This window comes from Achroia grisella, unplaced genomic scaffold, assembly GCF_030625045.1.
Source record: "Achroia grisella isolate CSIRO2021 unplaced genomic scaffold, CSIRO_AGI_Agris_v1 utg4408, whole genome shotgun sequence".
NCBI lineage: Eukaryota > Metazoa > Arthropoda > Insecta > Lepidoptera > Pyralidae > Achroia > Achroia grisella.
In genome coordinates this window covers 23,627-48,229 of record NW_026712858.1, presented here as the reverse complement: position 1 = coordinate 48,229, position 24,603 = coordinate 23,627, and the positions used below count along the sequence as shown (strand labels likewise).

Below are 24,603 nucleotides of genomic sequence, written 5' to 3'. Positions count from 1 at the left end.
AGATGTAAATGTCGCTGCGATTCCATATCAAGTATCGACATCCTATTTAAGTAAGGTGAGATATGACTGCGAGGAGGAATACTGAAACAGAACCGACAACAAGCATTTTGGACGCGTTGTATTAGGCGCTGAGTTTTGCGAAATAGACGTGGACCATATACTAAATCTCCATAATTCAATCTAGATAACACTAAAGATTCACATACTGTTATACGAACTTCAACAGAAAGCAAGTGACGAATTTTGTATAAGACTTTTAGACGATAGAAACAATTTCTTGCAATGTTTAGGATATGTTTTTCAAATCTTAACTGTTCATCAAAAATAATGCCCAAGTTTTTAGCCTCTTCTACACGATCTACATTGATACCGGATATGGACAATACAGGACATCTGTCTACAATATTAAGAATCTGACTTTTCGTTCCTAAAGCCATCCACTTAGATTTAGCAGGATTCAGTAACAAGGAGTTTCTACTCGACCACTCTGCAATTCTATTCATATCTTCATTTATCATTGTCGCTGCTTGAGATATATTTTCAGGATGTTCAGATATATATAACTGAACATCATCAGCATAACAATGGTATCTACAGTGCTTTATAACATTAACAAGGTCAGCGCAGTATATTGAGAAAAGCAGTGGGCCCAGAATGGAACCCTGAGGAACACCGTAACTTACAGGTCTTGATTCCGAAACTAGACAATGGCCATTTGATTTAATGAGTTTAACCGACTGAAACCTACCGGTTAAGTAACTTTCGAACCACCCAATCGTTAGTTTGGAGATCGACCGCTTGGCTCCATGCACATGCTGCATACGTCACGATCAGCTCAATGACTGCCATGTAGATAATCCTGACGATTTCGCCGTTAAGTCCCCATGTGACCTTCGCCGCGCGTGCTAGTTGTTTATATATGTCCGCTGCTTTTTTACATATTGCGGCCACATGCGCATTGAAGGTCAGTTTGTGATCTATGATAACTCCCAGGAGTTTCATCTGTTTAACCAGATTCAGTTGGCAGCCATTCATGGTAATGCACGGGGGAACGTACTTACGTTTTTTCGTTATTAGCATCGCTTGGGTCTTCTGATGTGCAAACCTAAGTTTGTTTCTTTTCCCCCATCTCACCACCACTTCTAGTGCTGCGTTTGCCTTTTCCTCCATTTTCGCTATAGACTCCCCGGCGAATACCAGAGCCACGTCGTCCGCGAACGCCTGACATTGTACCCCTTTGTTCTCCAGTGCCTGCAGCAACGAGTCAAGTATGATATTCCAAAAAGTCGGTTCCCCTATAGATCCTTGAACACAACCCTTCGTCGTCTCCCTCTCATTCGTCGCCCCGGCGTAGTTGACAACTACCCTTCTATCTTGTAAGTAGGAGCACACCATCTGGAACAGGTTCCGCGGACACTTCTTGTCTACTAATTGCATTTTTAAGGCTGGCCACCACGCGTTATCGAAGGCCCCCTCTATATCCAGCGAGATCACTATTACTGAGCTGCCATTTTGCAGGTGCCTGTTGATTCCTCCCACCAGATCGTAGAGAGCGTCCTCCGTCCCGCGCTGGGGCATGAAGCCGTACTGGTTTCTACAAAGAGCCGGAATGGTGTGCCACTGAATTCGCGTCACCATGAGCTTCTCAACTGTCTTTCCTAGTACTGAAAGCAATCCAATAGGCCTGTAGGACTTAGGTTGTGTGTAGTCTTCTTTCCCCGGTTTTCGGAGTATGACAACATGTGCTATTTTCCATAGCTTCGGGAAGTGTCCCAGCGTTAGGCATCTGTTCGCCAGCGCCAAAAACAACTTAACATCGTAACGGATTGCCACGCCGCATATGTCAGAGGTGTATCCGTCCGGTCCCGGTGCCTTTTTGGGGTTTTGTGTATTCAATACCCCAATAAGCTCCGCTTCCGTAAATACAGTATCTTCCTCCGCCAAATAACCTTCATACTCTTTATCTTTACCGGAGAAGGCGTTACGTATTTGCCTATGGAATGGTAGGTCGCTGTCCACAGAGTCCTCAGGAAGCTGGAAGCCAAGACAACGAAAAACACAGGAGAAAGGGTGAGAACAATGGCCTCTTTGTTGGTTAACGGCAAAAGGGACAATACAAATGTGTCCCGCATCCTAGTGGATGAAGCCCTTATGAACCACTTTGGGGCCATAGTGCTAGCAGCAGAAATGGCCAAAGCAAAAGATGTCCTGCTTATTGGCGACGTAAATCAACTCCCCTTTATAGATAGGCATAACCTATTTTCATATCTCATTCATGAGGCCCAGGGACTGACATCGGAGAGGGTTATTATCATCAATACTAGAAGTAAACCCTTGGAAGTGCATGGCAGCTACTCTCATGCCGTGGTAGCCATCACCAGACACACAGGCGACTGCGTATATTATACGAGAAATCGAGAAGACGCAGTTGCTCGTTTTATACAAGAGGCCGAAGGCGCGACTCACTCGGACATTCGTGAGTACTCACTGCAGATGGCGATTAAAAATAGAGACAGGGCGATCGTTGATGCGCTGATTGCGCTAAAATAATCAGCACAAAGAAAACCAGAACAGCTGATGCATCGTCGGGGCGCTTTGGACTGGAAAGGCCGGAACATGCTCGCTAAAAGTATAAAAAAAAAAGAAAAAAAAAGGAGAAAAAAAAAAAAATTTGCCGAATTACGACAAAAAGTGAACTGTGAAATTAAACAATCAATAATTAAACAAAACCTGGACTATAACAAATAGTGAACTTTGAAAATAGTGTTAAAATAAGATTTCATGTAATTGTATATGCAGTGTGTTTTAGCACAAGATTGGAATTTCTTTAGTGAAACTCGATGTTTTACTTATTTAGACATTTAATATAATAAAATTATACAGAGCAAGAATCACTTGTGTAAAATGGCCGAGTTAGTAGTGAGTGACATTTATTATTCTTCCACCCGCAACAAAGTGTTGTGTAGTTTGCCGTAACTTAAGCGCGCGAACATCTTCCCTCCTTTGAAAGACATGACTTTCAACTTGAAGCTTCAGAAGTTGGCAAAGGGCACAGGCCAAACAGAGGTCGACGCACGCAACCTCTTGCAGTATTGATGTCTGCCACCCGTGCTACACTGTCCGAGCCTGGGAACAGTCGAGAGACCCGTCCAAGACGCCAGCACAATGGCGGAGCATCCTTTTCTTTCAGCAAGACCAGATCTCCAATATTGAGTTTTGTTTTATCGGTCTTCCATTTCGTTCTTTGTTGTAGTTCAGAGATGTTTTCCAATTGCCATCTTCTCCAAAAATGTTGTCGGATTTGCTCAAGACGAAGGTGTCGCTGGATTGGATTTATTTTGCTGTCTTCTAATGCCGGTGCCGGCAGTGCATTTAAAGGTCTGCCGATTAAAAAGTGCCCAGGAGATAAGGAGTGAAAGTCGTCAGGAGAGGATTACATAGGGTACAATGGACGACTGTTTAGTATAGCCTCCACTTGTGCGAACAAAGTTAATAGTTCTTCAAACGATAAATGTGTATTACCCATAACGCGCTTTACGTGATGCTTAGCCGCTTTTACCCCAGCTTCCCATAGGCCTCCAAAATGAGGAGCATAAGCCGGTATTAAAATGAATTTTATTCCCTCCTGTGATGCAAACTCAGAGAGAGAATTATTATTTTGTTTCAAAAAATAAGAAAGATCTTTAGCAGCAGCAACAAAATTTCGGCCGTTGTCAGAAAATATTTCCGATGGACGTCCACGACGAGCTACAAATCTTCGAAGTGTCATAATAAAAGATTCTTTAGTCAAATCAGAAACTGCTTCAAGATGAATACATTTAAAGCGTAAACACACAAACAAACATAAGTAGCATTTTACCAATTTAGCACCACGTCCCTTGCGATCAAGGACGAGGAAGGGACCAGCGTAATCTATTCCAACAGATTTAAAAGGAAAATCTACTGACACACGAGTTTTAGGTAAATCTCCCATTTTAGGAACAAGCGTTTGACCACGGATACGAGTGCAAACTACACAATTTTTTGACACGCGTCTGGCTAATTTTCTGCCACAGATAGGCCAAATTGTCTGCCTGATAGTTGCCAGCAATAATTGAGGGCCTGCATGCAAATTACGCAAGTGTTCGCGTTCGAACAACAGTTTAGTGACGTAATTTGAAGAATCGAGTAATATCGGATGTCGTTTTTCGTAATTATAATCTGAGGAGTGTAGTCGACCTCCCACTCTAATTAATTTATTATCATTATCAAAAAAAGGCGATAAAGATAAAGTTTTAGATTTCGATTTTATAGGTTTTTTATTTAACAAATTATTATATTCATGAGGAAAAGATTCCCTTTGAGACATTCTACAAATATTATTAAATGAATTATTCAACTCGTCCACTGATAAATTCCCTGAAAATTTATTTTGTTAATTTTTTATATTTATATTATGTAAAAAACGTAGAATGTAAGCTATTATTTTTTGCAGTTTATTAAAACAAGAATACCTATTAAAATCGAATGATGATTCCTCCTGGACTACTACTGTGGTTACCTTAATTTCAGGTAAGTAATTTTGTTTTATTTTATTTAGTATAGGCCATTGACATTCTTCTTTTTTCAGATAAGTAGGACCTGACCACCACAAATCCATACTACACAAAAGCGACGCGTTCACGCCACGGGAAATCATATCAGCAGGATTTACATCTGTAGGTACGTATCTCCAAGATTTAGGTACAGTTAATTCTAAAATTTCTCCTATTCTATTTGATACAAATGTTTTTAGTTTTGTAGGCTCAGTATTTATCCAATCTAACACAATGCTAGAATCACACCAATGAACTATACGAGAAGGAACATACCTAAGGGAGTCAACAACTTCCTTGGATAATTTTGAAGCAAGTAAGGCAGCACACAACTCTAAACGAGGTATGGTCGTAGGTTTAAGGGGAGCTACTTTCGTTTTAGCACACAATAAATTAACAGTATAGCTACCATCCTCAGTCTGAGATCTAATATAAATACAAGCACCGTATGCAGATTGTGATGCATCGCTGAATGAGTGCAACTCAATATTTTTTGGAGAATCACAGAGCACCCTTCTTGGGATTCGTAAAGTAGAAAGTGAATTAAAGTTGCTTACTATTTCGTGCCAAGTATTTTTAATATCTTGAGACACAGGTTCATCCCAATCAAAACCCTTAGACCATAACCTTTGCATAAGAATTTTGGGTTGAATTATACACGGAGATAATAAGCCTAAGGGGTCAAATATTTTGAAAGCATTAGATAATATAGATCTTTTAGTTACTTCATGATTTTGGTATGGAAATTTGATAGGAAAATTAAATTCATCAGTTGCAGGATCCCAACCAAGACCCAGAGTGCTCGATGCTTCACTGAAGGTAAGATTCTCATTATCCATACTATATATTTGATCTGAATTTTGAAATAATGTTTTAAGATTAGTTTTATATTTTCGTAGTGGAAAACAGGCTGATTTCAATGCTTTAGAAACTGAATTTTGTATGTATTTCAATTGACATTCATCATCGCAACCAGTTATCAGGTCGTCGACATAAAAATAATTTTGAATGATTGTTTTAATTAATTCGTCATCACACTCTTCTCCCACCTGCCAAAGACATTTGGTGCTTAAGTAACTAGCACTTGCAGTACCGTAAGTGATAGTACTCAGCTGCAGCGTTCGGATAGGCTGATGCTCGTCTTCTCTCCACAAAATAAGTTGTAGATTGCGATTTTCAGGATGAACTTCTATTTGGCGGTACATTTTAGCGATGTCACCTGTCAAAATGAATTTGTACTGACGCGATCGGATTAAAATGGAGAGAAGAGAGCTCTGAAGGTTCGGACCTACCATCAAAATGTCATTGACAGAATATCCGGAGGTTGTAGGAGCGGAGCCATCAAACACGACACGAACTTTAGTAGACTCGCTGTCGTCCTTGAAGACAGCATGATGGCATAAAAAATAATGAGACGAATTTGGAATGAATACCGGTGATTGAGACAGGTGTCCTAAATCAGAGTACTCGCGAATAAATTCTATATACTGTAATTTTAGAGTTTTATTTTTTCTGAATCTTTTTTCAAGATTTAGTAGACGTTTTTTTTGCTAAATAGTATGAGTTACCAAGGCAGTCTGGGGATTCCTTTAGGGGCAATTTCACACAAAATCTGCCTGTATTTAATCGTACTGTATTGTTTATAAAATGATTTTCGCAAGCTATTTCGTTGGGACTAAGAATATTCTTTCGTGGCAATTCTTCTAGTTCCCAGAATTTAATTAACATTTCGTCTATATTGCAATTTGAAATAATTGCCTTATTACATTGAATATTACTATTATTCATGATAGGTGAATGCAAAGGACCAGCAACAACCCATCCAAATTTAGAGTTGTGTAATTTTGGTAAATTCGAGCCCAATTCATGCTGCTCACAGCCAAGTATATCCCAAAAGATGTCTGCGCCTATCAACACTTCTATAGGACCAGGTAAGTAAAAATTTGGATCAGCTAGCTTAATATGTTCTGGTATTTTAATATTTTCTATGTCAATAGGAGCCTTCGGGAGACTACCAGTCAGTTCATTAAGAACGTAACATCTTAAATTCACTTGGTAAGCACTATTAATTGATTTTAATTTAGTGTTACAGTATTCTACAACATTATTTGAACAGTTGTTACCTATTCCTATGACTTTAATAGCATCTAATGAATTACATTTAAGAGATAGTTTTTGTTGCAGTGATTTTGTGATAAACGATGACTGACTACCGCAATCCAAAAGTGCTCGAACTAACTCCGTTTTACTGTTTTCAGGATTATATACTTCTAACAAAGCTGTAGACAGAAGAACTTGGCTTGGGGTTTGTTTACAAAAAGTTACCACAGATTCATTCCTATTGGATTGAGAATGAATATTATTAGAGTTATGTAAAAGGGTATTGTGCATTTGAGTACACATTCGACAAGGACCCATTCTACATTCAGTGGTAGCGTGACCTTGTCTGAGACAATTAGGACATAATTTGTATTTAGTAACATAAGAAAATCTTTCGTGAATATTTTTTGATTTGAAAGTTGTACAATCATAAATCTTATGATTTCCATCACTGATTATGCAACGTAAAATATTAGGCTTATTTTCCGTAATATTAACATAAGTATTAATATGCTGTGCACGTTCAAAATTATTACGCTTATTGTTTTTAGAAAATTGACCTTGGAAAGAACATGGTGCATATGGTGGTTTGCTAAAATTAGATGAATTATTGAAAGTTTGATTGTCGTTTGTACCCTTATTACGATTTAAGGATTATAAAATATCGGCACGATCAATTAAAAATTTATTGAATTGTAATAAGTTTGGTACGTCGTCCAAACTGTTACGAAATTCTTCCCATTTTATCATGGTAGTAGTATCTAATTTAGATGTTAGCATATAAATGATCAATATGTCCCAGTAATCAGTAGGCTGGCCAAGACTGGCGAGCGCGCGTAAATTTTTAGTGACATGATCAACCAAAAAACGTAGTGATTTTTCAGATTCTTTAGGCAACTGTTGAATATTAAATAATGAATCTAAGTGATGATTAATAAGAATTCTTTTATTATCGTACCTATCACAAAGCAGCTTCCAAGCTTCCTTGTAATTAGCTGAACACACTTCTAGATTTGATATGATACGAGCCGCGTCACCTTCTAGGTATGAAATTAAATAATGAAATTTATGAATATCAGGTATACGTAGATTAGTGTGAACAAGATTTAGGAATGTGTCTTTGAATTCTAACCACCGGAAATACGAACCACTGTACTTTAAAATTTGGATTTGAGGAAGCTGAAATCCCAGCTGCTGATGATCGCAAACGACATTGGATACCGATTCACGTCGGTTGACATCATCAATTTCCAAATTATCATATTGTTTAATAAAAGTTTTAGCTAAAGCAATGTTCTTAATAATATCCTGCTCAATGTCGTCACGTTCATCAATTTCCGAAGATATGTTCTCGGAATTTATGATCTCAATCTGAGTTTGCATAATGTCAAATTTAGCTGATAACGCCTCAAACTTACTAAGTCGTACTGTTAATTCCGCTATTTCTAATGTAGATATTTCAGAAAGTTTGCCAAATTTATCTAAATAGTTTTTGAATTTTGTTATTTGCCCTTTGATGGAACTACGTTTTATAAGCAATTCCTTCAAAGAGGATTTCGTAACTATTGGTTCAGTTGACATGATTAATTATGAATAAGTTCTATTTAATATAATATTGTAATGCGTAATACTGTATATAATACAGTACTGAATATGTAATACAGAAATGTATTATTTGTTACGTATGTTTTAAAACATATATAGACGTATCAACAAATAGGACGTTATTTGGAAGTGTATAAAATTTCTACGTATCTTATACTCCTCGTTTCGACGAAAACCGCCGGGTCGCAAACCGGCCGCTGCACTCACAGCTCAGCTGGTCAGCCGTCAGCCAAGACGACGTAAGCACCTCGTAACACACCGCGCAGCGTCTGGAATTGTTCGGCGTATTTTCATGAAAATAGGATAATAACTATTATATTGACACCCAAATGGTGATATTTATACACCGTAATCTATATTTATTGCAATTATATGTATTTTTACTAAAAATAAAATGAATATTTCTTAACAATTAACAAAATAAATATCTGCCTACACTTCAGTACAAATACTACGCAATTTAAATAAAATGCTTGAAATACTTAATAAATGCACAAGTAGTAAGCTTAACTTTGTAATATAATGAGATTTGGATAGATATATTATAGGATTGGAAAGTATTTTGGATGTTAATTTAGTTTTACAAGGGAACAATGGAACGGCACTTATCTTTTTCAAAATCCAGCAAAATCCAGCTTAATTAATGCTGCATCCGGCGTGACACTTTGGATGTATCCTTGACCTTCACTGCTTTACTGAATTCAAATGGTATTTGGTTCCCATATATCCACCATTTCTTCAATTTGTATGATTTTTCGTACTGGTGGCGTGTTCACCAATTATGTAAATATCCAATATTTTTCGTTAATCCACAGGTTTTTTGTCCTGTCACGGTCGCCAATTTTCTTGTTTTAGCACAAGATTGGAATTTCTTTAGTGAAACTCGATGTTTTACTTATTTAGACATTTAATATAATAATATTGTACAGAGCAAGAATCACTTGTGTAAAATGGTCGAGTTAGTAGTGAGTGACATTTATTATTCTTCCACCCGCAACAACGTGTTACATTTTTGCCGTAACTTAAGCGCGCGAACACAGTGTAAGAATTCATAATGTGTATTGTTACATTATGAATTATTACATTGCACAATGTAATTAAAACTGTGAAATTAGTAGTAGTGTAAGATTTATATAATTGTATATGCATATTGATAAATCTAATCCTCCAAATAAAGATGGGTGACACTGCATGTTGTCAACTCACCCGGCCGGCCAGCGGTGGTTCTGGGCCAGACGGATAAGGTCTGCCTCGGTGTCACTGTTAGGCAAATTGTAACATCTCGGCTGGAGTTGTACAAAAATGGAAATTAAATAAATATTATAATATTAAAGTAAATTAAAAAAGGCACGGACGAATATGTCTGTGGAAAAATGTATTTAAATATAAAAAAAACCACCCAATCGATTGTGGATCAACACCATAATAAGTCAACTTAGCAAGTAAAAGCGGAACACTAATACAATAATAATTATAATTAAAGAGATTAAAGAGATAATCATATTTCTGTACATGATTATGTACTGTACTGTTTTATGATTTGTTGTTAGTAGCTAAAATTATTAATCACGCACCCGCATTTCGTATATCCAATCGTAGGTAATTTTACAAGTACATGTATTAATTAGAGTCTTCAAAACACTGTAGGTGTTTGCATAAAACATTGACATTTATTAGGAATAAAATTAATATTATTTTGCAAATCTTTGTATAACTCATGAACACTATGTTCATAGATAACAGATCACAGATCACAGATAACCTTATTTAAATTGTTTCTTTTTTGTTTTATGTTGTGTCAAATGTAATGTCCATAGTCAATAATGACGTCTTTTGTTCTCAGTCTTCTGTCAGTCATTAGAATCTTAATTTATTTGTATGCAAGCAAATGTACTGTCAATATACAGCTATACGGTTTTAAAAGTGCGGTGTTGTGTATTTATGTATTTCTTTTGTTTAGTAAGTAATGAAATGTTTATATGTTATTGTTTTTCCATAATCTCTCAAGGCTTCTGGCGGGTAACGCTTGTTTTGTAATACAGTTTATATTGGTAATTTATTACTAAAATTCGTCGTCGCTTTCCAATTTGTTGCTTGTTGAGTTTACCGTTGGTCGTGTGATCCTCTGTGAGATTCCGGTTCGCCGTCGAGTCTCCAGAGTGAGCCCCGCAACTGGTGCCCACTTGCGCAAATTGTTGAGAGCGATACAGTGCGTAATCCAGCTACACAAAGTGTACTTTGTCTAGCGAGAGAACGCGCTAAGATTGCAGACCGAATTTGTTGGTGCAAATTCGTCGCTGCAATCCAACTGCGATTGTCACCAAAGTGACTGCTGCCCTTCAGGGCCACAACCCACCTTCTTAGAAGGTTCGCAGTGGGGTTCCAACCCCCACACCACCCTCTCCAATCCCGCAGGTGCCGCCTCACGGGGAGGACAAGTGCACCTGCGTTAGATTGGTTAGGGCGCGGCCTGGATTTTTCAGGTCGTGTCGTGTCCCCAACGCAGGAGTAGACCCAAGAGCATGTCCCAACGGGGAAAAGCTCCTAGGAAACCCCCCGATAGGGGTAACCCACGCACAGTAGTGCGTCGGGACCTCACGGACCCGACCAAGCTCGTCCCCACCACCGAGTTGGGGACATTCCACGCTCGCCCGGGAACCAAAGGTACCCCCCCTGCCCTCGCGGGAAGCGGCAATGATGCCGCCGACCGGGAACAAGGCGGGGGGGTAACGGGAGCACAACCTGGCCCCTCGAAAAGGCGCACGCCGCCGTCGCCGTCGTCGCCGGCTCGAGGTGACAAGAGGAGGGACATGGAGGAGTCCCCCCCGGCCGACATCGACCTAGAGAGGTCGCCTCCGAGGCCCCAGTTCCGTCTGGTGGACAGGAGCAACCAGCCCCTCCCCCAGACAGGTGCAATGCGACGATCGCCGCTGCTGCCCCCGCGCTCATCTTCTCCCTCATCTGGAAGCGGGGAAGAAGAGACAGACGGGTGCTACTACGGCGACGCCTACTCGTCACCGCAGTCCCCTGTCCCCACACCCCGCGCCTCGCCCCGCGCCTCACCCCGCTCGTTCACCTTGAACCGGGGTGACTTTGACGTAACGTCATACGCGGGCATTGCTAGTGACCCGACAATGGAGTCAGTCCCGCCGCCCGTCCCCTCACCAAGGACGAGGACACCTCCGTCGTTTGCGGCGATAGCAGCAGGACCGTCGTCCTCAACCGCCACTCCGGCGGCAGCACCGGTCGTGCCAGCCCCCCCCAACCCTCGGGAAGCGAAGGGCCAGCCACTGCGGCGGCTAAATATCCGCCTATAGTGGCTGAGAGGTTGCCGAACTGGACCCGCCACTTTGCGAATCTGGCGAGAGTCCTGGGCGAGGCACCCAACGCCCGCCCCTTCAGCACGGGATTCCGATTTCTCCCTAAGTCGGATGCGGAATACCGTGCTATACAAAAGTACCTGGTGGAGGCTAGCGAGAGGGATCCCACCATAAGCTGGTACTACTACAGCCTGGCCTCGGAGCTACCGACCAAGGTAGCCATAAGGGGCCTCCCAGCGGACACCCCAATCGACAGCATAGTGGAGGCCCTGAAGCACAGGGGGTTCGGCGTGCGTTTGGTGCGCGGCATTCCGGCGCGCCGCGGCCGCCCCGGATGCATATTCCACGCACAGCTGGACCCCATGGCGAAAGAGGAGCTCGCTCGGCTATATGCCGTCACAGAGCTCCTCTGCATGCGAGGTGTGGTCATCGAGGCGTGGAAGCCGGCATCGGTGCTCGCGCAATGCCACCGATGCCAGGCGTTCGGGCACGCCTCGACAAATTGCCACCGTCCACTCAAATGCGTCCGCTGCGCGGGTGACCACCTGGCAGCGGACTGCGACCGCCCGCGGGACCACAAACCGACCTGCGCCAACTGTGCCAAGCCGCACACTGCCAATGACCGCAAGTGTGCGGTCTACAAAAGAGAGGCCAGGCAGAGGGGTATCAAACCCCGCCCCCCTCTCCCCCAGACGAATACAATTGTGCCTAGGGCGCAACAGCGGCGCGGCAAGCCCTCCGCGAAACCGCGCACATTTGTCGCCCAGGCCCCCCCTCCCGTTATTACGGTCGAGGAAGCCACAGACGCCAACCTAATGGCGCCGGCAAATGAACCGACACAACGCGGCGTCGGAGCCGGCACCAAGAAGCGTCGCCGCCGTAGGCGTGGTAAGAAGAGGACCGGGGATGCGCCAGTATTGGCATCGACGCCGGTCCCTTCCCACCGCATCCCGGAGGCGGACAAAGCGCCTTCCGCCCCACCCGCATCCACGGTACAAACAAGGGGCCCGCGAGCTGCGCCGCGCCGCCGCCAGGCGGCGCTACCGGCACAAACAGTGCCGACAGCAGCCGCCGTTTCGCAAGCGGTGGACGCGCGAAATGCGCCCCCTGCACCCTCTGTGACGCGACCGGCACGTAGAGTGCTTGCGCCCGCGCCCAACACACAAGCGCCCGTCAACAGTGCATTAGATATGCTTATTAGCCTGTTGACGGAGCTGCTGCTCGCGCTCGCAGCCGGCGTGGACATAAAGTCGGCGGCGACAAAAGGATTGGCCAAAATAAACCAATACACGAATGGCCAGTAGCGAGCTACGCATCGTGTATTGGAACCCCGGGGGAGTGAGAGACAAGATCCAGGACCTCCGTCTCCTAGCTCACACCCAGGACGTACACATTATACTCCTGGGTGAAACGAAGCTGACAGAAAAGGAGACGTTGAGGGTGCCTAATTATCACGTGTACAGACGCGACGAAAGGTCACCGGCGGGCAAAGGGTACCGCGGCACAGCGGTACTAGTCCGCCGCGACGTAGTACACGTGGAATTAGAGCGCCCCGAGTTCCGCGTCATGCGCACCATAGGCGTGCGCATCAATGTCGACGGCGCGGAACTGAAGGTCCTGGCAACGTATCGCCCCCGGTGCCTGAATTTTGCCCCTCCGATATCCGGAACGTACTGGATGGGAGGAGCCCTACCCTGCTAATGGGCGACCTCAACGCGAAACACACGGCTTGGGGTTCCCGTCTTGTTTCGCGGGTAGGTCGAAGGCTCCTCCAGGATTCCCAAATCCACGGGTACGAGGTGTTGGGCCCTGCACATCCCACCCACGTACCCACGAACCCGAGACACAACCCAGACGTTCTGGATATAGCCCTGGTACAGGCTGTGCCCTGCCCGGTGACATTGGAGGTGCTGTACGACCTCGATACGCAGCACCTCCCTGTCCTAGCCACGCTTGACCTCTCCACCACCACCACATCGACGAGACCGTCGAGGCGGCGGATGGATTGGCGCGTTTTTCGCGCAGAACTGGAGCACTTGCACCTCGACGGCGACCTATCAACGCCCGAGGACATAGAGGCCGCCTCCGTCTTCATGACGGAGCGAATTCGCTCCGCCACTGAGGCGGCCACTACCACCGTAAACGTGGCTTCTCGCCGTTGAGAGGAGCTGCCATACCATCTGCGCGAAAAACTGGCGCGAAAGAGAGATCTCCGCCGCCTATGGGCTCGCACCCGCTGCCCGCGGGTCAAGCGTGAGCTCAACTGCCTGGCTGCGGAGCTGTCGGAAGGGATGCGGGACTGGCGTGGCTCCTCCTGGGAGGCCGTCATCTCCCGGGCGGACGAACACGCCACCACCCTGCACGCACTCAACCGACAGCTCACCAACGCACGACCCCCCGTCTGCCCGTTGCTAGACGAGACGGGCAGACGTTGTTACGCAGCTCAGGACCGGGCAGAAATCCTGGCACAGCACCTGGAGGGGCAATTTACGGCCAATCCCGTCGCCGCCGACGCACCACGCACTGTCGTCGAGCACCACGAGCGAGTCGTACGTCGCGTATGCGAGTTCCGTACCGCTCCGTCGCCGGACGTAAACGAGGTGAGCTTCGTTTCGCCCGGCGAGGTAAGGCGGCTCGTCAGCCGCCTGCCGAAGCGCAAAGCGCCCGGAGCGGACGGGATCAGCACCGCAGCGCTCGCACAGCTGCCCCGTAGAGCCCTAGTATGTCTAGTGAGGCTCTACAACGGCATACTCCGGACCGGCCACTTCCCCAACAGCTGGAAGTTGGGTAGAGTCATAGTCCTCCCGAAAGCCGGCAAGGACAAACGTCTGCCGGCAAGCTACCGGCCCATCACTCTGCTCTCGCACGTAGCAAAGTCGTTCGAGCGCCTTCTGCTCCGCCGCTTGAAACCGACCCTGTCGCCTCGCGACGAACAGTTCGGTTTCAGAGGCGGACACTCGACGACTTTGCAGCTGACGCGCGTGCTCCACCACATGGCTGTCGAGCACAACCGCGGCCACTACACGGTCGGCGTATTTCTCGATATAGAGAAGGCGTTCGACCGTGTGTGGCACGACGGTTTGGTGTCGAAATTGCTCGACACCAACACGCCGTCAGCATACGTGCGAGTAGTGGACGCTTTCCTCTCGGGCCGGAGCTTTTACGTTTCGGTCGAGAACTGTGACTCTACCACACGCCCAATCGCCGCCGGAGTCCCGCAGGGCAGCTGCATCTCGCCAGCGCTCTACGCGACGTACACAGACGACATCCCCACCTTGAGGGATGAGCTCCGAGAGGGAGAGAGGGATGTCGTCCTCGCTCTATTTGCCGACGACAGTGCCTTCCTCACGTCGTCTCGCCGAGCCTACGCAGCCGCTCGCAAAATGCAGCGGCTGTTGGACCTGCTCCCCGAGTGGCTGGATAAGTGGCGTACCACCGTTAACGTGGGTAAAACGGTGGCGCTGCTTACCCGCCCCGGGGGCAAATATCCGCCGCCCCTCCTATTGAGAGGCCAGCCCATCCAGTGGGAACGCACAGTGCGTTACCTAGGGGTGGAAATCGACCGGTCGCTGCGTATGACGCCGCAGGTGGACCGGGCCGTTACCCAAGCCAAGGCCGCGCGCGCTATGCTGCGACCGGTCTTGCAATCCAGGCTGCAGCTGCGGACGAAGGTAGGCATTTATAAGACCTACATTCGTTCGCGGCTCACATATGCCGCCCCCGCATGGTACGCACTGTGCTCGGCCTCACAGCGGCGGAGACTGCAGGTCCAACAGAACGCCGCCCTCCGTCTGTGCACAAATGCCGGACGGTACGTCCGTAATGACGTGATCGCCCGCGACCTCAAGGTCCCATCGGTGGAGCAGTTCGTCGTCCGGTTGACGCGCGCGATGTTCTCGCGCGCGGACAGCGGGCGCGAAGCGCACCTGCGCGACCTCGCCCCTCTCCACGCGCGCCCACCGGACGCCACTCGCGCGCTCCCGCGCGACCTACTCTCCACCGAGTGATCACGTCATTTACGTGACGTGGCGGCGTTAAGCCGGCTCGGCGAGCGACTTAAATAGTCCTCCCACACGACTCCCTCAGCCGGCTGCTGGGAAGCAGCTGGCTGGCCGGCCGGCAGGCCGGCCGGTAAACGAACGACGCTGGGGTGGCACACCCCAGCAGTACGCCCGGGCAAAGAGCTTATGCTCGAGGCCCGCACCCGGCGGTCCGTAAGGACCAGCGGACGACCTCGACTGACTGATTTATTACTATTGAATTATATATTATATTATACTATATAGAGATATACACTTTATTGATATTTATTTATTATTATTTATATTAATAAATATTGGTATATATTTATATATTATTGATTATTTTACATGATGCCAGAAACTGTAGATAATGATGTCAGTGATGATTACTTGTCGTTTGAAAGTTCGACTAGCGATAATAGTTTTCAGAGTGCTACCTATGGTTCCCTTACTGATACCCTTGTTACAGAATTTTATGATTTTTCAAATAATTTCAATGCAGTACACATCAATGCTCAAAGCATTCCAGCCCACTATTCTGACATGCTTCTTACATTTGGTAACAATAAAAACATTCATGCTATCCTTGTCTCTGAATCCTTTCTTCATCCTTCGTTACCATCTACCTCATATTCTCTTCCTGATTTCCATTTATTACGAAATGACCGCATTTCTACTTCGCATGGTGGTGTTGCTATTTATCTCCGCAGTCACATTCCTTACACCATCATTAGCAAATCCCCACAACCTCCTCCTCCGAACTCAGCTGAGCATCTCTTTCTTGAGATTACTCTTTGTAACAGCAAGGTTCTTCTGGGCGTTTATTACTGCCCTAATCTCTCGATTAACTACTTTCCATCCTTTGAAAACCTACTGGAAAATCTTAGTACGTCCTATAGCCACAATATTATTATGGGAGATTTTAATACCTGCCTATTGAAAGCTGATTTTCGAGCACGACACCTTCAGAATGTTATTAAGTCAGTCAACATGTCCATACTTCCTCTAAATGCTACACATTATTTTCCTAATTGCTCCCCGTCCCTTCTGGATCTTATTATGGTTACTTCTCCCGGCCATGTAGCGAAACATGGTCAAATTAGCGCAGATGCCTTTTCCTATCACGATCTTATATACCTTTCGTATAAAATCCGACCTCCTAAACCTAAACCCAAAATCCTTTTGCAACGCAATTTTGGAGGCTTGAATGTCGATGGGCTTCGTGAGGATGCCAAAAAGATAGACTGGTCTGTAATAGATCAGGCCGTAACAATAGACGATAAAGTGGATATCTTTAACTCTCTCCTTACACAGATCTTTGACGTCCATGCACCAGTACGTCGAGTTAAAATTAAGCATCTTCCTGCTCCTTGGCTTACTGATGATATTCGTCTCATACGAGAAAAAAAAAATTAGAGCCAAAGCTAATTTTAAGGCTAACCCCACAGATACCCGTCGACGAGACAGATATCACCGTCTAAGAAATCACTGCAACATGATGTGTAGAGACGCACGGCGACACCATATTCATAATTCTATTGAAAATGAAGACCAAACTAAACTTTGGAAATTTCTTAATTCTATGGGAGTTGGTAAATCTCGTAATAAAGATTATTCCGCAAATCTCGATCTTGACATGATCAACAATCACTTCGCCTCTTCTTCTAGTCTTGACAACTTGGTCAAAACTAATACACTAAATTGTCTTTCTTCTAAATCCACTCCTAGTTACAATCCTTTTGTTTTTAATCGTTTCACTGTCTGTGATGTTAAGAGAAGTATACTATCGATTACCTCCAATGCTATCGGAGCTGATGGCATTAGCCGTAAAATGATCATTCCCTTATTAGACATTCTTGTTCCTATCATAACCAATATCCTTAATTTTTCCATATCTTTTAGTTCCATTCCCCAATGCTGGAAAGAGGCTCATATAATTCCTTTACCTAAAAAAGCCAATCCTTCTTCCTTCAGCGACTATCGCCCCATCTCGATTCTTCCTTTCTTGTCAAAAGTATTGGAACGATTAGTTCATTGGCAATTAAGTTCATTTCTTACTACAAACTGTCTCCATAATACCTTCCAATCCGGTTTCCGCCCTGGTCATAGTACGGCTACTGTGTTGGTCAAGATTTCCGATGACATTCGATCGGGTATGGAAAATCGACAGCTTACTGTATTAACGCTACTAGATTTTAGTAACGCCTTCAATACCGTCGATTTTGACATTCTTTTAGGAGTTCTAAGTTCTCTTAACATATCTCCAGCGGTACTCGATTGGTTTCATAATTACCTGTATGGGCGTCGGCAGCGTGTTAAAATTGATCTATCCACTTCGTCGTGGTGTAACAGTATCGCTGGCGTTCCGCAGGGTGGTGTGTTGTCTCCTCTCTTATTTACAATCTTCATCAGCTCGATTACCCTCAAAATTTCTTCTTTCTACCACATGTATGCAGATGATGTACAAATATACTCACAGGCTACTCTTGAGAATCTTGCAGACGCTATTAATCAGACAAATAATGATTTGAAACGGATCTTGGATTGGAGCAAATGTTATGGTCTTCAAGTGAACCCTGAGAAGACCAAAACAATTATTATAGGTAGCCCTGCGTATACATCTAGACTGGATTACATTGACTTGCCTTCTATAATATTTGATAGCGTCTGTATTCCTTTTAGCGAGTCAGTTAAAAATCTTGGTGTTTTTTTTGATTCAACACTATCTTGGAAATATCAAGTAACGGAGGTTAGCAGGAAGATGTTTGCAGCCTCTGCATCACTCCGTCGTCTCAAAAACTTCCTCCCCACGGCCACTAAGATTGCCCTTGCAAACTCACTCCTTTTCCCTATCCTAGACTATGCTGATGTCTCCTATCCAGACCTAAATTCCGATTTACTCAATAAATTAGAGCGTCTTCAAAACCTATGTATCCGATTTATTTTCGGCCTGCGCAAATTTGATCATGTATCGCAATATCGTACCCAACTTAAGTGGCTTACTATTCGACAGCGAAGAGATATGCATACCCTTACATTCCTTTACAACATCCTTTTTAATCCCAAAGCTCCTTCCTATCTCAAAGAACGTTTCATGTTTTCCTCTTTTACTCATTCTTTGTTATTACGTTCTTCCGAAAATCTCTTGCTTTCCACTCCTTCGCATTCCACTGAATTCTATCACAATTCCTATACTGTAACTGGTATCAAGTTATGGAACTTGTCTACGCCTGCTTCCAGAAACATAAAAAAAAAAAACCTAGGTCTACTCTGTATTGTGTTCATATCTGTAACAAAACTTAATCTGTAAATTACTACGCATATCTTTTTCCAATAAAATACATGTAAAAATATACAAAAGGGATTTTGAAGCCTCTGTTACTGAATATATGGTCACATCGAGCCGAATACGACTAAATAATTACAAATATACGAAGATTCATGGTGAAGCAAATACCAACACGTTTATACGAAGACTCCATAGTGCAGGAATAATCCAATACCGGCACCTTATCAAATAAGAGGAATTCGTAAAAATCATATATAATCAAGAGGAATCCATAAGAATCAGTTAAATGGTCAGGTCTTCAATCCTATTTCCTAATCCTTACTAAACGATTTGTGTTAAAATATTGTATTTTTTGGATTTCAGTTTGTCGTGACACGTATTCATTTTCTAAAACGTTGTGTACTGCTCGCGTTGCGTAGTTAATCTGTAAGTATCATAGTTATACCTTTTTTTTTTTTTTTTTTTTGACTTGGAGAAAATCCCTCATGGAGACCCGCCGGCCCCGGGGGAAGCCCGCGGGTACTGTGAGACTCCTACTCACTAAAAACTCCAAGATGTCCCTCACCCAACGCCATATGCCGGAGTCGCGGGATCATATTACAGTCCACCGCAACTCCGACGGCGGTGGCCCACTCTACAGCGGGCCCCATCTCTGCGGGTTCCCTATGGAACCCACCACTTCCCCTGTCCTCCCTGGGGAAGGCGCGCGGGGACATGCGCGCGACTTCTTCGGGCCTAGTGTGTTGGGGTGGGACCGCCCCCGCGGTCGTCACCCCGGCCCGGTAGCGATCTAGGAGCGGCTTGGGCCGCTCCTGCCTCCTTGTTCGCTGGGAGGGGAGGTGTCCATCCCCTCCTCTGCTCCACTCCTACGGCCTGGGACCTGTGAGGCGGGCCGTTTCCTCCCTTCCTTTTGGGCGGGGTGCACTTCTTGCTCCCCACCCAATGGTCCGCCGGCCGCCCCTGGGACGCACATACTGCGCATCTGGGGGCTGCGGCGCACGCTGCGACTTTGTGGCCCGCCTCTCCGCATCGGTAACAAAGCCCGCTGCGGTCTTCCTCCTGTGTGCATTGCGCCCTGACATGCCCACTTTGTAGGCATCGGAAGCACCGCAGCGGACGTTGCCGCAGCAGCTCCACCTTCGCGGACACCCATCCTAGCCGCATGTGACCCTCCGCCGTGACCTTTTTTACGGCCGCCATAGGGCCGCGGACCCAGCAAGACCCCAAGGCTTTGGGGCTGCTCCTTCTGATGGGCCCGACCTTGACGTCCCCGGCCACGCACTCGCCATCACGCGCAATGGCGGCGGCGACATCCTCCGGCGTAAGTGAGTCATCCAGGCCCATGACCCGCATTTCGGCGGTTTTTGAGGGCCTGGAGACCTTCGCCACATCCTCCGGGATAAGGGCCCGGAGTTTGGACGCGAGGGCGTCAGCCTTTTCCGCGCTGGAGGCGCCGGAGATCTCCAGAATCCGCCCCCGGTTATTGCAGGCCGAAGCCGCATATCCTCTATGCCGAGGGGCGGAGGTCGATCCTCTCCTTTGCCTCCGTCAGGACGTTGGCGTAGGTGACGCCCTCCTTTTCCGCCGCGTCCCCGATGGTTATGACCACCGCCGCTGAGCGGGGCAGTCGCAACTTCGAGGGGAGCGGCGGGGTCGCCTTCTTCTTGGGCGCCGGCTTCGCCTTCTCCTTTGCCGCCTGTGTGGCGGTGACCGTCTTCTGGCTTTCGGGGACCACAGTCAGTTTGCCCCGGTTTCCCCTCACTACCGTTGCCCACGAGGAGCAACCCGCCTCCGGTTGTGTTGATGGGGTAGCCGGGGGATTAACCGTCGGTGGTTGTCCCCCTTGCGCAGCCTTGGGCGCTTTCTTCCCCTTACCCTTGCCTTTCTTGGCCTGGGGAGCAGAACCCCGACCGCCCTCGTTCTGTGCGGCAGGCTGGGAAGCCACCTCGGCAGATGTGGGTGCCGGGGGTTGGGCCGTTGTTGTGGCCTGGACTTCTTCTGATGGGGAGGACTTGGCAATCATGGTCTTCACCTGCTCCATGAAGTTCCCCATCATAGACCCCATCATGGACCGAACGGTCCCTCCAACGTCCCGCATTATCTGCGCCCTGAAGGAACCCAAATTGGTTCCACTTTCCGCCTCCTGGGATGGAGCAGCCGGTGCAGCCGCTTTCGCAGCGCGGAGCTCGGCGACCTCCCTGCGCAGGTCCTCCACTTGTTTCTCCAGCCGGAGATTCCTTACTAAGAGGGCGAGACTGAAGTTGGGAATAGATCACCCTCAAGGGTGGCCACCTCCTTCGTTATTCCCTCCAGTCTGTCCTTCAGGGCCTTGGTGAAGGTGCCCTTCAGGTTCGCTGACCTCCGGATGATGTCCTCCATGTCCTCCGTATGTTCCAGGACGGCCAACCTAACCCTCCGGACCGCCTCCCCGGCTGCCGAGGTAGGAGGGTCCAGTAGGGCGACATCTTTCCTCCTTGCCGCCGTCTTCGGGGGGCCGGCTTTTGTTTTGCCAGCTGATGTTTTGCCCCCTTCGTAGAATTCGTATCTGAATTCGTCCAATCCGGTCTTTTTTGCGGGCGCCTTCAGCTTCGTGCCGGTATTCCGGCTCTTAGCGTTGGATGTTCTACCGCTTGTCTCTGCCTCTGAAAGGCGTCTCTTACGCCCAGAGGGCGCAGGCTCTTCAAACTCCATCTCTTCCAGGTCTCTCAGGGTTGTGCATGAGCTCGACCGCGAAGACCCGCAGTCGATCCCCTGAACAACTCTGGATCGTGTCCTCCTCGGAATTGTGTCTCCATCGACACTGGAGACCTCCGACATCGACCAGTATTCCAGGTCCGCCGCACTAACCTGGCGACTGGTACCGGCCGTTGGGAGGCTCTCTGTACTCCACGACATATCCCCTGATTTTCTGGGTTCTCCGCGTTCCAGTATCACAGAGCATCTCCTAAGGAGAGCATCTGGTCTCACCACCTTCTTTCCACCGTCCTTCTCGGACCCCTTCTGAACTCCGTCCTTCGCGGACACTACCATCTCACCGTCCTTCACGGACCCAACATCGGTTTTTTTGTTTTTAGCATCCATATTTGTTCCCACGAGTGTGGGGGAAAGGTTGCACAGCCGGCGTTGCCCCCTGCTACCGACTGCGGCCTAATACACTTTGGGTGCGGCTGGTGCCCAAAGGTTGGTGCCCTTGCGGCCGGAGTTACTCCTCCGACCCGGCCGCCCCGGGGAACACGCTAACTGAAAGGAATTCCCAGCAGCGTGCTCCGCGTGACGACCTGTCCCTCGCCAGGCACCGAGCTTAGACAAGAGGTTTTTTATAGAGGTTGACTCCTCGCGGCCCCGGGCAATTAAGCCAAGAGCCCCCGCTCCTACACTGGGCCGATAGACGTGATCACCGACACCCAGTGCAGGTTTACGGTTTGAAGCCAGTTGCACCGAAGTACTGTCCGGCTGCGCAGTTAAGCACCCACCGGACCTGACTTGTCAGTAGGCAAAGAAGAAAAAAAAGAAAAGAAAACAGAGTTACAGAAAAGAGACGAAGAAGAAAAGACAAAGACGAAAACAGAAAAGACAAAAGAGGTGCCTACTCCTACTCGCCGGACTATCGGCCGACATAGTAGCAATATCCCGAAGGAACGACTACTATCCCGCCCAGGGCGCACCAGAACCAAACCATTGCTCGGCCACCGTTCCCCGCGGACGTATCCACGAGGATGGGGAAGCCTCCCAATGGATGGCCCATACTTGGAGGTTGCCCGACACACGCCCCATCATAGTTATACCTACACAGACCTTCAGAATGGGTGGTGATGATAAACTGTCAGTACCTTCAGTTTCTCCAACACGAAAACTATCTATTGCACTAACAGATCTAAAAAAGCAACGAGATAACTTGAAAGGCAGATTGACTCAGTTTAGAAAGTACTTAGACTCATTTCAAATTAGTAGTGCATCTGAACATAAATAAAAGAGATCCGTTTTAGGATGAAAGCTGCTATGGATCTATACAAAAACTGTAATGATATTGAAAGTCAAATAGAGTTACTAAGTCAAGAGTCAGAAGTAGTAAACAATTCTGAATATGTTGAATCATTTGAATTATTGTATTTTGATATTATGGCTACTTCAGAAGGTATAATAGAGTGTGGCGAGACTGGTGACAATACTAATAGATCAAACAGTAGTCATATTTCTAGGGCTCAAGTGAAACTTCCAGACTTTAGGCTCCCATCCTTCGATGGATTGTCATTTGATACTTGGCTCGAGTATAAAAACTCCTATGTCACTATGATACATGAGCGTTCAGATCTAAACGACATCCAGAAGTTCCATTACTTAAAATCTTCGCTAAGTAATAGTGCATTGCAAGTAATAAGCGCTTTAGAATTTACATCTAATAATTATAAGCATGCATGGGATCTATTACAGTCCAGATATCATAATCCAAGACTTCTGGTACATAATCATTTAAAATCTTTATTTTCAATTCCTCCTTTGAAACAAGAATCACACACACAAATTAGGAAATTAATTGACACTGTGTTACGTAATCTGCGAGCATTAAATTCATTGGATGAGCCCACAGACTCATGGGACACCATAATAATTTATCTAATTGTTACAAAATTGGATACTTCCACAGAGCGCGACTGGGAGAGGCATAAAGGGACACTGCTTTGTGATTCTTCCAGGAAATTAAAATTAGAAGATCTGTTGTCATTCCTCCGTGGTAAAGCAGACATGTTAGATATGATATCTTCAAGTCACTCAAAGGTACAGAGTAGATCTATGGTTAATATAAATGAAAATAAGAATACACAGCATAAAAATAATGTTCAGTCGGTTCATAGCTTTGTGTCAACTGCATTTAAAGGCAAATCCTCTAATTCCAACCATAATAAACGCTTATCTTGTCCATTGTGTAATGGTAATCATCAACTTTATTCATGTTTCCAATTTTTAAATTTGTCTATTCAAGACAGAATGAAGTTAGTTAGTGAAAAGCAGTTATGTAATAATTGTTTACGACCTGGACACTCAAATACAGAGTGCTTGTTCGGACCATGTAAGTCGTGTGCACGCAAACACAATACATTACTCCATTTAAAAACTAATAATAATAATGATGTTAGTATGCATAATGAATGTACACCCACAGAACATCATAATAACATGACTAATGTCAATCAGTCTATTAAATCAGGTATCCCTTCAGGACAAGGCAGTGTCAATGCTGGCTCATCGACTGCATTGCACTCCATGTCCATAGATTCCTATCACGCTGTGAATAGAATTAGTAACGAAAATTCATTACAAACGGTATTATTGTGCACAGCGCTAGTGGAAATAGTAGATCACGATTTTAAACGAGTTCATACAGCAAGAACTTTGCTGGACAGTGGTAGTCAACACAGTTTCATATCAGATAATTTAAGGAAACGAATTAATGCGTCTTGTATACAGTCCACTCTTCGAATTTCAGGCGTTGCACAGTCAGTGTCACACTGTAATCAGTCATGTCATATAATTATACGTTCAAAATTAAGCGATTATACAAAAAAGGTTCAATGTTTTGTCCTGCAGCGCATAACATCCAGTTTGCCCACGACAAGTATTGACACCGATCATATACGTATACCCAATAATATACAGTTAGCAGATCCAGCCTTTCACTCCTCTTCTGAAATCGA

The 24,603-nt window shown here is 45.9% G+C and overlaps 2 protein-coding genes and 1 pseudogene across 2 annotated transcripts; all 3 read right to left on the bottom strand.

Annotated features, from left to right (window-relative positions):
- Positions 1 to 3,015: 3,015 nt before the first annotated feature.
- LOC131844938 (uncharacterized) lies at positions 3,016 to 6,992 on the bottom strand (annotated as a pseudogene).
- Positions 6,993 to 7,328: 336 nt separating this feature from the next.
- Positions 7,329 to 8,255, bottom strand: LOC131844937 (uncharacterized). Its single transcript, XM_059193935.1, has one exon. It carries the CDS (start codon positions 8,253 to 8,255, stop codon positions 7,329 to 7,331), a length of 927 nt encoding a protein of 308 aa, XP_059049918.1.
- A 9,212-nt stretch (positions 8,256 to 17,467) lies between these two features.
- Positions 17,468 to 20,263, bottom strand: LOC131844936 (uncharacterized). The gene is made up of 2 exons (XM_059193933.1): positions 19,684 to 20,263; positions 17,468 to 17,538 (listed from the first exon to the last, which is right to left on the bottom strand). The coding sequence occupies exons 1-2, from the start codon at positions 20,261 to 20,263 to the stop codon at positions 17,468 to 17,470; spliced, it is 651 nt and encodes a 216-aa protein (XP_059049916.1).
- Positions 20,264 to 24,603: the final 4,340 nt, after the last annotated feature.